The sequence below is a fragment of the Leopardus geoffroyi genome, chromosome X, assembly GCF_018350155.1.
Source record: "Leopardus geoffroyi isolate Oge1 chromosome X, O.geoffroyi_Oge1_pat1.0, whole genome shotgun sequence".
NCBI classification, from domain to species: domain Eukaryota; kingdom Metazoa; phylum Chordata; class Mammalia; order Carnivora; family Felidae; genus Leopardus; species Leopardus geoffroyi.
The window spans coordinates 61,034,158-61,051,530 of NC_059343.1; the positions used below are offsets into that span (position 1 = coordinate 61,034,158).

The window sequence follows — 17,373 nt, forward strand, 5'->3', positions numbered from 1 at the left end:
TATGTTCACTATCCAAGTGATTTTTTTGGAATAATATATGTTTTATGAGGAGAGAGTCAAAGTCCCATTTTGCTTACTATGACATTCTCAGTACCCAGCACAGTTCCTGGCACATAGTAGGTGCTAAATAATAGTTTGTTGAATTAATGAATTGATTCGTGAACATATGTCCATAGTTAATTCAGTAATTTCTACTTTTGTAACAGCAGCCCAGATGATACATTGAATCATGGGTTTTAAATTAAAAGGAAGAGTTCTCCAATATAATAATAGCTAATATTTATTGAGCATTTTATATATGTACCAGCCATTATTTTAATTTTTTTAATGTATTATCTCACCTAATTCTCCCTCAAGTACTTTGAGATAGGTATCATAATTATTCTCATTTTATTCATGGAGAAATTGAGGTAGGTCTTATTGTTAGCAAGAGGATAAACTTGAATTTAATCCCAGGCAGTCTACGTCACACTCCATGCTCTTAAATGCTAAGCTATTTTCCAGATGGGGAAATTGAGACCCAGAAGGGAAATGACTTGTCCAAGTTCTTATAACCAATTTAGTGGCAAAGCCAGGAATAGAACCCAGGTATCTTGATTAATAATTTAGAACTTTTTAACTATCTCACTCTGCCACTAATAATAAATTAAATCTAATGAAGAAACTATTATCCATATAATTATATCTTTTACATGCAATTATTAAACATATTATTATATGTTAAATGTAATGACTCTTAATTTTATCTTTAAAATGACATCTTTCTCCAAATAAAGATCAAAGCCTCTTTGTGCTACAAGTTTACTCATTTTCTTAGTTTGTAGCTTAATAAAAAAACAAACATTTCAGTGTAGCAAGCTGGAGTCATTTCTAAGGAATCAAACTAGGAGCTATTAGGAAAATGCTCTTCACATCTGTTAAACAATAGTCCTAAGTATTACCCAACTGCCCACTTGGTGCCAAGAGTTCACAAGTATGATATTAAAAATTAAGACTATGGGAGCAATAGTCTTGTTATACTAGGGTTTTTTTGGGCAGAGACTCTGGGGTACAAATATACTTAAATAATTTGTCCCAAATCACATAGCTGGTAAGTGGTGGATCTAGGCTCACACTCAACTCTGATTCCAAAATAAGGGAAAGGTAGAAGGTGAAATATTGGTTACTGAGAGTGACATTTTGTGATATTAGTTCCTCTATAACAATGGATGGAGGATTTTTTCTTCTCAAGTGCTTAAGAACAGCAAATCATTAGTTACTTTACATGTGATTATTCAACTTAAATTGATCAGTGAGTGTTTTTCTATTTCAATTATTAAATTCTACCTCTGTTTTATCTGTGGGCTCATAAAAGGAAAGTCATGTGCTTTACATTTATTTATTTATTGTTTTCTTAGCATCTAGCACAATACCTGATACAGAGTAAAATATTTATTGAGTAAAAAATACTCATTTATTGAAACTTATATTTTTGAAGTGTTATAGACAATATCGTTTATGCTAGAAATAAATGTCTTGAGTTGGAGGCATGGGCTTGTGATGGGGCAAGCATGGAGGTCAGCTGTAGTGAAGATCTTTGAGAACTGTTGTGTATCTTGAGAAAGTTTATTTCACCTGTCTGTGTCCCAATTTACTTAAATGTAGAATAGGAAAGTTACCTGTCTTGCAGGTTTGTTGTGAGAAATTATAATTCATGTGAAATGCCTGGCAAATAGTAGGCAATAAATAAATGATAATATTATCTGGGGTCAGTGGAGAAGAGGAGATATACTAAGAAACCCCATTATAATGTGGGGATGACGTTTTGGGAAATTGATGCCCTTCATAGAGAAATTCCTAATCTGTGAGTCCTTGGAAATTTTATGAAAAAATTTGAGTATGTTAATTTTCCTGAGGAAAAGGCCCATTGATTTCATTAGATTATCCAAGTGGTATGTAGCCTGAAAAGTTTAATAACCACAAATCCAAGTACTTTAAATAGAATACCGTATTAAAACAGTGTCATAATCACTCCTCCCCTAAACTAAGTCCATCAAAAGCTCAACTCCAAGACAGATCAAATGTCTTTAAATTTTTTTTAAATTTATTTATTTATTTTGAGAGAGAGAGCAAGCAGGGAAGGGTAGAGAGAGAGGGAGACAGAATCTCAAGCAGGCTCTGCACTGCCAGCACAGAGCCCAACACTGGGTTCGAACTCACAAACCATGAGTGGACCATAACTGACTGAAACCAATCATGACATGAGCTGAAATCAAGAGTCAGATGCTTAACTGACTGAGCCACCCAGGCACCCCAGATCAAATGTCTTTAGTCAAAGGACCTACCCTCTTCCCCCTAAGCCCTGGTACTTTCTCAACTTTGGCCAAAAAAGAAAAAAGGGATGTAAACCTACTGGGAAAAAAATGGAACCACTCAACTCCAACCCTGCTATTTTAGTTTAGTTCAAGAAAAATCTTTCTCTAGGGCCATGTTCACCAGAATACACTTTTGAATCATGCACAGAGTGAAGAATATACACTTTTAATCTTCATCACATAGGGAATTCATTGAAATTGGGAAAAATAAAGCTTCACAACATTAGAGGGGTCCAATTCTGGGGGCTTTAACTGTTCTGTCCCTCATTCTTTATCCTCCCCCACTCCTTTAGCACTGAAACTCAAAATTTCTTTTTACTCTTTAAAGTAAGGGGTTGAGAGATTGGTTTCAGTCTCTTATGGTCCATGATGAAGAGAAAAAGAGAACGTAGTGTATATTTAATAAAGCACTGCCTCATTGTATTTTGGTGTTAAAATGATCTTCTATGAATTGATAATAGTTTTTCATAGATTTAAAAGTGACTTTATTGAACAAAATAAAAAGTTGGCAGCTCTGTAGAGACTCCATTTTTTTCTCCTTACTTGAAAATATCCAGGTATGAAATCTAAGTCTGGTAATCACTGAATTAAGACAATTTTGCAATAATCCACGTGAAATACCATGAAGGTTAAATTAAGGCAGTGCCACTGGGGATAGAAAGGCAGGAGAATTAAGAGTAACCAATTGAATGTGAGGATGGGAGATAAAGGAGTCGCTGGTGAACCTTGCTCTCTGGCTTGGGTCACTGATTGGATGAATGGCAGCATAATTCACTGAGCTAAAGCATACTCAGAGGGTAAAAGGTTTATGAAACTATCTTGAATAGCTAAGTCTGAGGAATTCGTAGAATGTCCAAGTGGCGATAGCCAGCCTATAGCTGGAAATATAGGCTAGGAACTCAGGAGAGATTTGCAAAAATCTAGGAGGTAGTTGAAGTGGTAGAAGTGAATGAGATCATCCAGTGAGAATAGAGGGTTATTCCCTCATACACATTTTTCAATTTCTTTGAGTAGTGATATTTAAAACCAAGAAGTGGCTCTTGAGTTGTGTGTGCTTCAATGGCCTTCCTATGGTTAGTCAGGGCTCCAGGCTCTGATGGGTGGATCACATGATCTGGGCACTTGGGAGCAAAGTCTAGTTTTTCTAGACACAGCCAATATTAAAATACTGAGCACAGTGGGTATAGAGCTTGAGGAAGTCCTGATTAAAGGAGACAGGGTCTTTGGATGTGTGGTAAGTAAAATGACATAGGAATTGTAGGGAATTATAGAAAATCTGAAATTTTTGGGGTGCCAAGAAAATTAGCATTTATCATTTTCAATAAACAGCTTTAACACTTTGAGAGGACTACATCTCTAAAGAATCCATCTGGACCACAAAACAAGGACACCAATTTTTCTAAGGTCTTTAAAGGCAGGACACACTAGAAAATGATTCCCCAATTTGAGGGCAGAAGAATCTCCTGCAAAAATCTCTAGCCCAGTGTTTCTCAAACCTTAACATGTATATAAATCATCTAGGAATCTTGTTAAAATTCAGATTCTGATTCAGTAGAATTGGTGTAGGACTTGGAATACAGCATTCCTAACAAGTTTCCAGATGATAGTAATGCTGTTGCTCCTACTCAAAGTGTTACTCAAAGCATGGTTAGAGCTTTCTATGGCAGGTTGACATTGATCAGTGGTCTTGTCTCAAATAGGGTACTAAGTCTTTGCAATTTTTCCTGTTATGTTTGCTTTGAAATGTAATTTTCCATTTTGAATCAAACACATTAGAGTTTTTATTTTCTATATCTTTTTCTCCATTTCAATTTTAAAGAAATTTATTCCTATTTTGTTTTATACTAGTATCAGTCTGTGATGGATGGAGAAAAAAAAAATGGTCCTTCACCACGGATAGTTTGAGAAACACTGCTCTAGACAACAAAGAACTTTTTTTTAAGTTTTTATTTAAATTCCAGTTATTTAACATACAGTGTAATATTAGTTTCAGGTGTACAATACAGTGATTCAATACTTCCATACATCACCCGGTGTTCATCACAAGTGTGCTCCTTAATCCCCATCACCTATTTAACCCATCTCCCCACCCACCTAACCTCTGGTAACCATCAGTTTGTTCTCTATAGTTAAGAGTCCGTTTCTTGGTTTGCCTCTCTCTCTTTTCCCCCTTTGTTCATTTGTTTTGTTTCTTAAATTCCACATATGAGTGAAATCATATGGTATATGTCTTTGATGGACTTACTTAGCATAATACTCTCTAGCTCCATCAATTTCTAGGCAATGAAGAACTTTTTATTTGGGACATAGAATTTATTTAGAAATGGTTTGATTTCTATTACATACGATTCCAAAGCAGTATTTTTTAAACTTTTCTTTTTATTTATTCCATAAACAATAACAAAACTCAGCTAGGTACATTATGACAGTTTCACCATACACTCAGTCACAAATATTTAAAACCTTTTCAACAAGAACAACAAAACCAGAGGTGTTACAAGAATAATTTACAAGAAAATCTATAAAACAGCAAGAAGCTCACAAATGTTCATTTTCATTTGCACAAGATCACTACACTCTTTCACAACATGTTTTGTGTTACAAAATTCCCAACAAAAGTGTATTTTTTCTTTGTATTATGGTTTCTAAAACCAGAAACTTTGAAGTAAATATCCTTTTATTAGCACCCAGTGGTGCAGAAAAAGGAAAACTCTCACATACAGACACTTCACAGCACTTTTCTAAGAAAAATATACACTTACAAAATATGTTACAAATTGGCACACTTAAAAATATACAAGATTTTGTAGGCGTCTTAAGAGTGATCCTTAAGCTTTATACCTCAATTGACTCTACAGATTATTTATAAAGCTTAACTCTGAAAGAAAAAAAGGCAAACAATTTCCTAACATTTTAAAGTTGCAGTGTCATATGTCAAACAAAAACTTAGGTTACATTCATAAAAAGGGCCTCTAACATGTTTATTTTAAATTTTCTTAAATGTTTAAAGGGCTTGGGAGAGGAGAAAATGGAGACAATAGTTTCTTTAGCACCATAAATCAGTAATTTACTAAAGAGGTGCATTCAGTTTTATGGAAATTAAATTAAGGACTAGTACATTCAAAACTCTGTAGGCAGCAAACTCTAGTCAGTGCTACAGGTATCCCAGTAGAGCATTTTAAGCTTTCTACCCTCCTCACTGGGAGTAAAAAACAAAAGGCCTCTTCCAGTTTTCATTCTAAGCCTTTCCTTTTGTACTATAAAACCAGGTTTCTCTGAAAGAGGCAGAATGATTTAAACATCTTTCTTCCTTTTGAAGGGGATGTCGAACACTCAGAAACCACTGAGCCTGACAGATGGATAGACATTCTTTCCATTTTATGTTGAGTGTTTCTTTTTTATTTACCTAGATACTGATTTTTAAAGCCTCATTCACACCGTAAGCTTTGTACTAAGCCTCTTTCTTTTACATTGTCCTTCTCCAATGTTTCATCTCTTAGTTATGATTCTGAAACCAAGAGTACATCTCAAGTATCACATAGCTGCAATGGGAACTCTGTTTCATGAATGTAGCTACTGTTTAATGCTCTGAGTAAAATGTACCTTACAGGGTAGCCTGTGTACTGCCATCAAAATAATCCCATGCTGGCTGAGGACCTTCAAGTTGATGACAGTGTTTCCCAAGTTAAACAGTCCAGCTAAAATTGTTTCTTCTTTATTTGGGTCCTTGAGAAACTTACAAAAATTCCTGGCCTACATTGTGTTGACAAGATACTTATTTATCCCTAGTTACTAAAGTGTTTTAGTAAAGTGTTTTTAAACATAATGGTTGGCTTCGTGAATTTTATGATTAGAAAGTAAATCTCATATTAGTTTTATTTCATAAAAAGGACATATTCCTATAATAAGCAATCATTGAAAAATCCTAAATAAAAAAAAATCACCTGTAATTAGGTAACTTCTTAAAAATCCAGGAGAAAACAAACACAGTTATAGCACTAGTTAGGACTAGCTAGTGCTCCATTCTCCTCTTTGGGGAAGAAACTCAGCTCTCTTCAATTCTTGGAACTGTTCTGAGAGCATCTGTAAATTGAATATATGGCAGATCTGCATCAGACTGACTCAGCTTGGTAAGAGCAAGCTTGGTTAAGAGGTCCTTGGATGTGGTCTTTCTCCTTTAGGGAGTAAATGCTCATTAGGACCCAGTAAAACAGAAATTCACTAGAACTGCAAAACCTCACATAACAGGACATAGGGTGCTATCCAGAGCTGTTTACAGCTTTTGAAGCATCCTTTATGCTTCTCTCTCTTACACACATGCTTAATCCCCTCCCTTCCCCTCCCTCCCCCCTGCACACATACAGATGCTTCTCAGCAAGGAAAAAGGTCAGAGAAGGTGAAAGTTGTCACAAAAGCCCACCTAGCACCAAAGACTTCAGGGAGATGGCTAAAGAAGTGATGATCAAGGTAGTGCAGGAGGTTTGAAAAGATTTAGGATAAGGTAAGGCCTTAACACATAATTGCACAGAATAACAAGAAGTCAGAAGAGAAAGCTGAGAGGAAGCAGCATATGTGAGGAAGCTGGTATATGAGACGCTGGAGAGGCCACTGGTTTAAGCAAGTTATCACAGCCCAAACATAACCCCCAAAGTCTCGAAGAATCTTGGTCAAGGCTACTGTTTCAGCACCCTGCTCCACATAGTCTAGCACCTAACCAGGACTGAAAGGGGATCAGAGAGATTTTTACCTTCAAGGAAAAGGCGTTTCCAACTTTCCTCAGTCATGTGATATAATTCTGTGTGTGTGTGTGTGTGTGTGTGTGTGTGTGTATTTAAAATTAGATTTGAAAGTGGTCAAGACAATTAAAGGTATTAAGATTGAGAAGATTGCCCTCTGAAATTCCAGAAGTAGCCTGGCTAAGGTTCTTAAACTCTGACACTTTCGGTAGGTGGAATATAAGATTATAAAATAAGAAAAATTCTAAGACCAAGGACTGAAATTAGATAGAAAGAATAATGGAGAATACCATTTCCAGGAAAATAAAGATTAAATGGGATTATGTTGAGGAGGCAGTAATAAGAATCAGAGAGGAGAGTCTAGAAGGAAGTGACAATCAGGAATTTCAGACCAAGGAAAATTTCATACATCTGACTTGAATTATCAGTGACAGGGCAAGACACTATTTTTGTATCAGTGGTCCTCACTCCACTAAGGCAGATGGTCGAATAAGGGATCTCCAAAATTCAGGCCTACTATGTTGTGACAGGAAGAAAAAAAAAATTGTGAGCAGTGACAGGACCAAAAAAGCCATAAAAACTGAAGAGCTCAGCACATAATGTACTGAGAGGATATTAAGTGAAATTAAGAGAATAAGCATCTTCTGCTTTGTCCTATTGCTCATTAATAAAACTGAGTTTCTTGTTATGTGTTAGTACAAAATGATTGATTACGAGTCACTAATATATGTGTTAAAAACATATAATGCACTGTAGGCCATTAAAAATGGTACTTTAAAATGTCAGTTCTCTTCAGTCAGTAAAAACGGTACTTTAAAATGTCAATTCTCTTCGGAGAAAGGGAAGAACCATGCCCTAGAATTGGCCCCTAATGGGCTCCATAGGAGCAACTAAAAGAGTATCCATTCCAAAGGACTCATAATAGCAAGTTATGACAAGGAAACTCTTTCCAAAATTTCAGGCTGTCCTTCTATCCCACCCCTACCCCATTTTCCAAAGCTGAACTGATACTGAGAAAAACTGGGACAACTGTTCCCATATTTATTTTATAAACACATTGTACCCATGGAACATTTTATTTATTTCTTCTTTAATTGCCACCTTTTGGTTACATAGAGAGCACTCCATTCCTGTAAGTGATTTTGAGGTCTGGAGTCTTGGGGATCATAATACAGATAGAGATTCCAAACCAAAATTTAGCGGCAAAGCAGAACAAACAAAAACAAAAACAAAAACAAAACAAAAACTAGTTCCTAAGAACCAGCCATAGCATTAAGTATAAACAGCTAGCTATCAGAGTGGAGAAATAGAAGAAAGTGTTCCAGTTTGATTATTTTCCCTTCTGGATGGCAGCTGTAGAGTAGGAGACATGTTTCATCTGGTGCCTTTCCACTAAGTAATTGTCTAAGACTCACTGCACACAGAGCATCAAAACCTAGGAACAGGCCTGAAGCAGCCTCACAAAATGCTCCTCACCCACTCATCCCCATAGACACACACAATCACACGATCAAGAACACAGGCTTGTTCATTTTACTACCTAGCTATAAGTAGCAGAGCAGGCTGGTGAAAGGAATCAAGGACTGGGAAGTGTGTATACTTATATATGTGACAGGCTTCCTTCCATTTCTCTCTGACTACTTTCAAATGTTGCTTCTCTGTTTGTGAATATATTTAGGTGGCAATGACTAGGTAGGTTTATATTTTGCTTAAATGTTTCCTTTTGAAACATCTTCCTTTGTTTTTTTTTTTAAATCTCCCTTTCCCCACCCACTTATTCTCCACCCTCCCACCCACAGCCTATATATTCACAAGTTAATAGGTTAGTAACAGTATTAGTAAGAATAGTAAGAGTAACAACAACAACAACCAACAACATTAATAATATTAATCCCCTATATCTGTATAGCACTTTACGATCTACAAAGCGCTTTTACATCCATTATCTCATCTGTGCCATAATGCATCAGTCATCAGACACATAGGCCTTCAACTGTGCAAGGAAAATAGATCAAATGTTAGAAGTCAAGTGGTGAATAAAGGGGAAGAAAAAGCTAGTCGTGAGGGATGTTGGGGCTGTGAAATTAAAGACAAAAGGGGGAAGGGCTAAATAAAAACGTGATTTCAAAAATTTATATAAAAAATTGAAATTTAAGTTTAGTGTTTGGCATCAAATACTAGTCCCCCTCAGACTCAGTATATATGGCCCTGATTAGTTGTTACCACAAATTGCTCAGCTTATCTAATATATGTACGTAACTCATAGGAGTTGAACTGAGATGCCTTAACATTTTCTTTAAATGACATTGGCATTGCAAGATTAAACACTTAAAGAACACTAAAGCCTTGATATGAGTGCACATTTATGAACATTTATGAAAGTACTTAAATAAAAGCAATCTATGTACTTCATTTATCATTAGTGTTGATTTTATAGCTATTTTATAATTTATCCCAGACTATTATAAAATATATAAAACTGAGATATAAAGTATCAGCAATATAACTTTGCACTTTAAATAATTTTCAGCTACAGATTTTGCTTTTAGAAAACAAACTTTAAAGCAGCTGTTTTGTTTCCTTGTAAAAGGTTCTGTAAATGCATATATTAGGTCCCTGATGGACTTAGCTGTTATGACTTCCAGACTTTTCCAACAATTTAACCATTAGACGATGGAACAAACAAAACTTTATTGTGCCTTATTTAATTGCTCATGTTTCCACACAGGACAGTAGAGTTTAAAATTTCAAAATAATGTATGTGCATATATATATGTGTGTGTGTGTGTGTGTGTGTGTATACACACACACACACACACACACACACACACATATATATATATATATATTTAAATTCATTAATGAGATTTAAACTGTGGGGTGAATCTGTGAGATGAGGTAAGAAAATTTGGCACATTTCAAACAGTATCCTTTAGGTTTTGGTAAATTGTGTAACACAACATTTTTTCCACTGTGATCTATAGGTGCTATCCACATAAGTGGGGGTGGTTAATAGCAAGAATCACTGGAATGTTTCTAGTAAATCAAGAGGGACAAGCTCCCCAAATACAAACAAATGTTGATATAGAAGTAAAAATATATACAATACAGTCACTTGTTTGTAGTTTGGCACAATGTTTTCCTTTTTTTTCCCTTGGGTAAATAGTGCATAAACTACTTGTGCAACTGTATGACTTTTTGAAGTCTTTTACATAGAACATCAGATTAAAGTTTGCTTCCAAATACTTATTCCCACACTTCAAAAATCTCTTCTTTAAGCACTTACATGTCAACATACATACCACAAGGCATATTTTGAAAGAAATAAAACACAAACATCAAATGTCTTTCTGGAAAATGTGAGTTTCTTCTTCAAACACAGGTAAAACCCAAAATGCTGTTTCTGCTTTTAGGAGATTGTAGTCGGAATCCCTGCAGAAAAACCAAACAATTTATGCCACCTTAGTTAGCTTTAGTGTATGTCCCACAAAGGGATCATACCATCTAAATTTGTTTACATCATACTAAATGCTGTATAATGCAGAGATAGATAGATACAAATAGCAGGGGGCACTAGAAAGCACTCCTAATTGCCACACAATGAGACTGTTTTCCCCCCAAATTATGCTCTTTTTGCTTAAATGATCTTGACCTTTTGTCTATATGACTTTTTGATTCTGTTGTTCAAAACTTTTTTTTTTTTTTTACTGCAAAGCCCTTCCCTTCCCAAAATCACTCAAGAGCATATTTTAGTTCTATTTTCTCAATTAGTAAAAACCAATGCAGAATAGCAGAAAAAGTAGACTTGTTAGAGTTTATCCCTAGCTAAGCCACAACAAAATTGCCCAATCTTTTGTGTGGCTTAAAGGTATAGGGATTTTCATGCACTTTTTTCTTTTTAATTTGAAAAAGAAGGGAATGTGACAGTTTCTTTCATGCAAACTTTTGCTTTCAAGAGGGAAAAAATGAGGGACTGTGGGCTTAGCAGGTAGTAGGAAAGCTAAGGGTACATCATCTCAGCCATTTTGGTGCAGTATTACCTCAGTTTTTCAAAAGAAGCTGTCCCAGCCTCATCCTTGTGGACCTGTTCTCGCTCCACGCACTTTCCCTTACACTTCTCATCTCTCAGGGCCTTGGAGCTGGATTTGTGACGATATAACTTTTTGTGTGTCGGTCCATTATTGCCTAAAGTGCTCAGGTTATTACACTTTTTATCAAAGAAGGCAGAGCGAGAGTCCTCATAACCATGCATGTTTGCACGACCAGGATCACCTATTGTTGCTTTCCCATTGCTTTTACTCACACCCTTGATGGACCTGTGATTCTTAGTGCCTCCTGGGGACCCACTGTTGACCTTTTTCTTAGATTCCTGTGGTGTCCCAGCCAATATTTTAAGGGTTTTTAATTTTAGACTATTGGACTCAGGGGAGTAGAATATGTTGGGGTCTCCATGGTGTTCCATGGGTTCCCAAAGGGGCTCTATGGAGGCCATCATGAACCTCTGCACATCTGCCATACCAGAGGCAATGTTAGACAAGATATAGGAAGGCTCTTGAAATTCCCGTTGGTCATCATCAAGGAGGCTATTGGTGTTCGTGCTCATGTTCATGTCGCTCCATCCTGGGTTACTCTCCTTCCCCAGAGCCCAATCTCCAGAAAGTCCCTTTTGACTTGGCATCTTCATAGAGGCCACAGGGCCACCGTGTTGGATACATTCGGTCAATGTCTTTCCTGTGGAGGATATGTTGTTGATTTGGCCTCCTCCACGGCCAATGCCAACTTGCATTTTCTCTCCATTGATTGCAGCCATGTATTTCCCTTTCTTTGCTGACTTAGGGGCCTGGCGGGAGGTTTTGCCAGGTGGCTTTTCAATTCCTTTGTTGTTGGCTTTGAGAGATTTTTTCCTGGTGTTTTTCTGAGAAGAGCTTTGGTTCAGAGCCCCACTCTTGCTGGGTGAACTTTTCTTTCTTGATTTTGACACTTTGTTGTTAGTACTCATTTGACCAGATGGATCATTAAATGCTGATAAGCAAGGGGTTTTTTGGAGAAGACTGACAGAATCCTCATCATTGAACATATGGAACTGAAACTGATGGTTATTTAAAGTAAATCCATCATCCACTTGGACCTGCCGTGAAAGGGTACTGCAGTCCCACTTGATTTTCTCCATGTTGCCCAATGGTCCTGGGACACCCTCTTGAAACCCCTTCAGTGTTCCTAGTGTCTTAATACTCTCACATCTGGTAATTTGAGGGGAAAGACTGGGGGTGTCAGGTGGGGACACTTCTGACAGAGAAGAGTGGCGGAATTTGTCAGGAGTGAAGTTGGAGATATCCAGGAGGTCAGTGGACTCCTTTAATGGTGTTATCTCATCAATGCTCTGTTGGATAACCAGCTTGGGGCTGCAATGGGCCAGGAAGTCATCAGTAATATCATCATCACCATCCTTTTCACAGGACTTCAAGCTTAAGGAACAATAATTGCTTGAGTTGACAGAGAGTTGGGCCATTGAATCAAAGCTAAAGAGCCGATCATCATCCATATTGGCTGGGCCCTGCTGGAAAGGAAAGCATATCTCTCCATTATTAAAGTGACATAATTGATAAGAGTCATCAGATGGGAGCTGAGTGTCTTGTACAGAGGCATATAGGACCTTGTTGCAATTACTGCCACCACTACTGAGGCAGATTCGATTGTATGTTGTAGATGTGAGGTTATTTTCCATGGAGACTACTTGGGAGACTCCAAATTCATTAGATTGTGTTGGAGCTATCTCCCTTGAGACTTCAGCCATGAATTCCTGGGGGCCAGAAGTAGGTTTGTTGGGCCACACATTTCCATAGTTGTTTGATTCCATTTTGAAGTTTTGGGATGACTGCTGTAGCTCAGACTCAGAGGGTGAGGAAAGCACACAGTCCTGGGCAGGCTGAAGAGGCACAAATGATTTTTCTGTTTGAGTGAGGCTGCTTTCATTTTGCTCTGGAGAATGGTGAGCAAAGTATGATATACCAGTATTATTTGACAAGTCAGAAGCATCTAACAATGTCTGCAGATACCCTCCAGGGATAACAGGTATACTGGTGGCAACATTAGCAGATGATAGAGGCATTTCAGAAGAGCAGGTGGTTGGTAAGAAAGTAGAATTCTTGGCAACCTTTGCCTCATGAAATTCAGATAGATGAGAACTGTTTGAAGTCCCAGGAATAACTTCATTCTTTAAATTAGGTGTAGATGATTGATCTTCCAAAAGAGGGCTCATTTGAACAACTGACTTGCTTTCTTGACCAGCTTTGATTTTCTTGGATTTTAACCTGGCTTCACTTTTAAATTTGATTTTGTTGAGCACTTTCCTCTCTGGCCCCTTAAATCCTGCATCTTGGGCTTTTACTTTCACTGAGTCAGGGCCTGTAATGTCATTTAGATGTGATCCATTTGCACAGCTGGGGAGAGCCAGAGGTGCTGACTTTAGTGTACCTTTCATGGCTCCATCTTCTTTACGAGTACAAGCTTGCCTCTGATCACTGCAGAATGAAATTTGCTTACCACTTGCTGAAGTTTCCACAGATGGGATTCTTTGAATCCTGTGCCTGTTGCCAAGTTTAGATTTTCGTTTGCGAGCAGGTGGCAGGAATGACACCTCAAAGCTACCTGGTTCAAAGTTTTGTTTTTGGCATAAGGGTGTCTTGTTGGAGTCAATGTTGCTATTTCTCTGTTTTTTCTTCTTTTGCCAGAAGCCCTTCAAGGGGGCAAGCTTGGCATATTTGTTGAGCTGATTTTCACTCAAATTCACTGTTGTCTCACTGGAATCTACCCTACCCAATTTCACCAGCATGTTCTTCTCACCTTTAAAGCGATTGATGATGATATATTTGATAATAACAGGGGGCTCCTTACGGGTTACTTTTCTTCTCTTTTTGGGACACCATTCATCATCATCTTCCTCTTTGGAACCACCTGGCAACCATTCCTTCCTCTCATTTACTCTTTCACCCTCTAGTGAATCAACGTCATATAGATAATCTTCACTGTACCTGACTTTTCTCTTGGCTCGTAGACCATAGTTCTGCTGGGAGGAGGAGTTGCCAGAATTAGTGTCCCGAGCCATATAGCGGCTACAGTCCTTGATCTCCCCCATGGCATCATAAGAGACCTCAATGAAGGAACTGTCATCACTGAAATTCCCTGATGCCTCCAAGGAATTAGCAAGATGACCCTGCTTTGGATTCTTAAATTGCCCTACTTCAGTCCCGCTGCATGGTTTATTTAAGGCAAATTTTTCTCCATTATCCTTTTCATCTTTTTTCTCTACACCCTTGTCTTCCTGTCCCTCTTCTTTGCCTTTCTTCTTGTCCAAGTTTTTATCCTCCTCCCCCCAGATGATGTTCACATCAGGAACCTTGAATTGGGAAAGATCGCTGTTCTGCTTCAAAACCCCACTCTTAGACTCCCGTTTGGGGCAAGTAGTAAAGACACTGGGAAAAAAGTTGAATTGGGCATCCTCCTGCATTAGAAGGGTGGTCTTGTCTCGAACATTGTCCTGGAAGGACTCATATCGAATTTTCAAGGAACAGACATCACTGCCCAGTGTTGACTCATCATCATCGAACATGTAGTTATCCACATCTTCTTCTGAGAATAAGTTGACGGACAGCTCATTTTTGGAACAGAGGTCAAGCAGTTCAATCTTACTCTCACTAATGAAAGTCTCAAAGTAACCCCAATCTTGATTGGAATTTGCCAGCAAAGCCTCTTCTGTATTACACTTGTCTAACAGTAATGCCTCATAATAACTTTTCTGAGCTGGATCCTCCAAGTCGATGTCAGATTTCTCAGCTTCTCGTTTTTCCCCTGCCCTTGATTTGTGCAGGGGGAAGCCTAGGAGCTGGTCTGAAAGCAGCTGCTCTCCATATTTCATGCTTTCTCCGGCATTAATACACTGAATCCCTATATCAGAGACTGCACAGGTTTCATAATCCTTATTTAGATCACCAACTTTCAGACTGATCCCTGGCTCAGGATCTACTGCATCCTTTGATTCCATGAAGCAGCCCAAACAAGTCCGACTTGGCTGCATGAGGCAGTCCCCATTCAGAGCTGACATGCCTGCAGGCTCCATTATGGCAAATGGAGCTTTCTCACATTCACTGGGCAGTGACCATGTATGCAGGCCTTTTGTAACACCAGATGTAAGGGAGATGGCATTCACAGAAGCACTATTAGCAGCATGCTCAGGTGCTTCAATTAGGCCCAAAGGAGATGGGGGGCTCTGCATACAGGGTTTCTTAGAAGGCAGAGGCAGGAGACCCCTGGGATACATTAGGGTCTCTTTTTGAACCACTGGTATAGGCTGGATTGGTGCAGCAGCTTCTAGAGCTGCAAATGACTTCATTGCCACATCTTGGTCCTCTGAATCTGGAGAAAAGGGAAAGAAATGACAGAAATAAAGTTAAAGGTCTTAGAACACTACTCATTAGACCACTCTTTCCCTAGATCAGTTTCTGGTGCTTGATTTTATATAAACTAAGGTTCAGCTTCTCTAGCTTTAGAACTAGAAACTACAAAGTTAAAGAACAACGCTGATTTTATATTGAACATTCACGAAAGTGAAAAATAGTATTTCTTTAGATTCAGCTTATTCTTTAGACACAGAGCTCTCTCCTCAGAAACTGGGAAATAATTGGACTGCTTGATCAATTGGAAAGTTAAGGCTTCCAGGGTGGGAAAATGCTCAGATGGGATATTTATGGTTTCAATCTATAAGGCTTAGTCCTATCAATCAGACCTCTGTTCTAGCAGCTCCTCTGAATCTAGATGTTCCAAGCCTAATTCACTAGGAATTTTGAGGAACCTATTCATCTGACAGAGATGATTTGCAAGAGCACAGTGGTTGGATTAAATAGCTCTTGGAGACCCTTCTAGCCCAGTTAGAAATCTGGTGGAATAAAATTTAGGATTAATATCAATCTCAAAGGCACCCTAGACTTAACCTGCTCCAATTTTGTAGATACTAAAAATCTATTTGGTGTAGTAACGCCAAAGGACCACTAGGAGAGGTAATATATACTATAATTAAATTCTCTTACCATTTTCTTTGACCCCATTAATCAGAGTGTTTTCTCCATTGGCTGAGGCAACAACAGCCTTATCTTGTTGGTTATCCATGAATGTAACCTCTTATTTTTTCATTCCAAGTCCAAATGCTGTCCAACCTGCACATTTCAAATATATAATGTTAGTCATTAAATATATTTTTTCTCTGTTTTAAGGTTATTTCAGCTAGAGAGATCTTAAAAGGCTCACTGTAATTTATCTGTTTCCAGACTGGCTTCATCACCACTGTTGTTTTTTGTTTCATAGTTTATACCCTAGATCCTTCTATCCCCTGTAGGCCACCATACTATTTATAATAGAAATCTGAAGCAGGCAGACTTATGCCTTCTTCCAGATAGGAATATATTTAACCTAATGATGGCCATACAGTTAGAAAGGATGCAAAGTAGAGTCCAGAGTAACATGAGAGAAGGAATGTATGCATGTAAAGTTTGGCTTTATTTTTGTTTGCCTCATTTCCACCTCAGAAGATCTAAAGCTCTTCAAAAAGAAGGCAATTCATACATACACACACATATATATCACACTCAGATTTTCTCTCTCTCTGCCTTAAAATTTGACTGCTAAGGATGGAAAAAGGTAAAGAATTCTTTTTTTGGTTTCTCAACTTTCATGATCTTAACTCTGTTAATGACAAACATTCCTCAAAGCCCAGCAGGATTTTAAAATGTTACTACAAAGAAGAGCTTAAATTTCTGAAAAGTCCCTACATCATCTATTTTAGGGCATAGAATACATATCTATAGTCCCTTATCTCCTGCCCGCCTACTTGGGTGGTAGGTATATGCAAAACAGTAGAAGACAAGGCCATCTGAGATGGAGTTATCTACCATATGCTATCAGAAAATCTATAAATCCTTTTTTCACAACCCCCCTTTTCCTAGACCTTCTTCTCAGCCAAGTATCCATCCCTTTATTAAAAAGCACAGACTGCTGATGGCCAAGCAGCTATTACAAAAACTCAAGTGTATATTCATTTATCCTACTACATGGATATACTATAAAAGGTAGGACCAGCATTGAGGGAACAAGAAGCAGTAAGCAGAGTTTTACATGATTCAGTCTCTATACTATTTTACCTATTTCCTTATCTGTAAAATAAGAAGTCCGTATTATTTTTTAAAAATGTTTTAAAAATGTTAGATGGCCCTGAGTTTCCCCTAACATTTATA

General features: G+C 37.8%; 1 protein-coding gene across 1 annotated transcript in view; it reads right to left on the reverse strand.

The window, feature by feature from the left end:
- Positions 1-4,713: 4,713 nt before the first annotated feature.
- Positions 4,714-17,373, reverse strand: part of NEXMIF (neurite extension and migration factor) — a 164,711-nt gene continuing 152,051 nt past the window's right edge. Inside the window, exons 2-4 of the mRNA XM_045471056.1 lie at positions 16,174-16,299; positions 11,131-15,502; positions 4,714-10,522 (exon numbers count right to left, since the gene is read on the reverse strand). Of these exons, the coding sequence (XP_045327012.1) occupies positions 10,429-10,522; positions 11,131-15,502; positions 16,174-16,252 (4,545 nt within the window). The 5' untranslated portion in view covers positions 16,253-16,299 and the 3' untranslated portion in view covers positions 4,714-10,428. The remainder of the gene's footprint in view (positions 10,523-11,130; positions 15,503-16,173; positions 16,300-17,373) is intronic.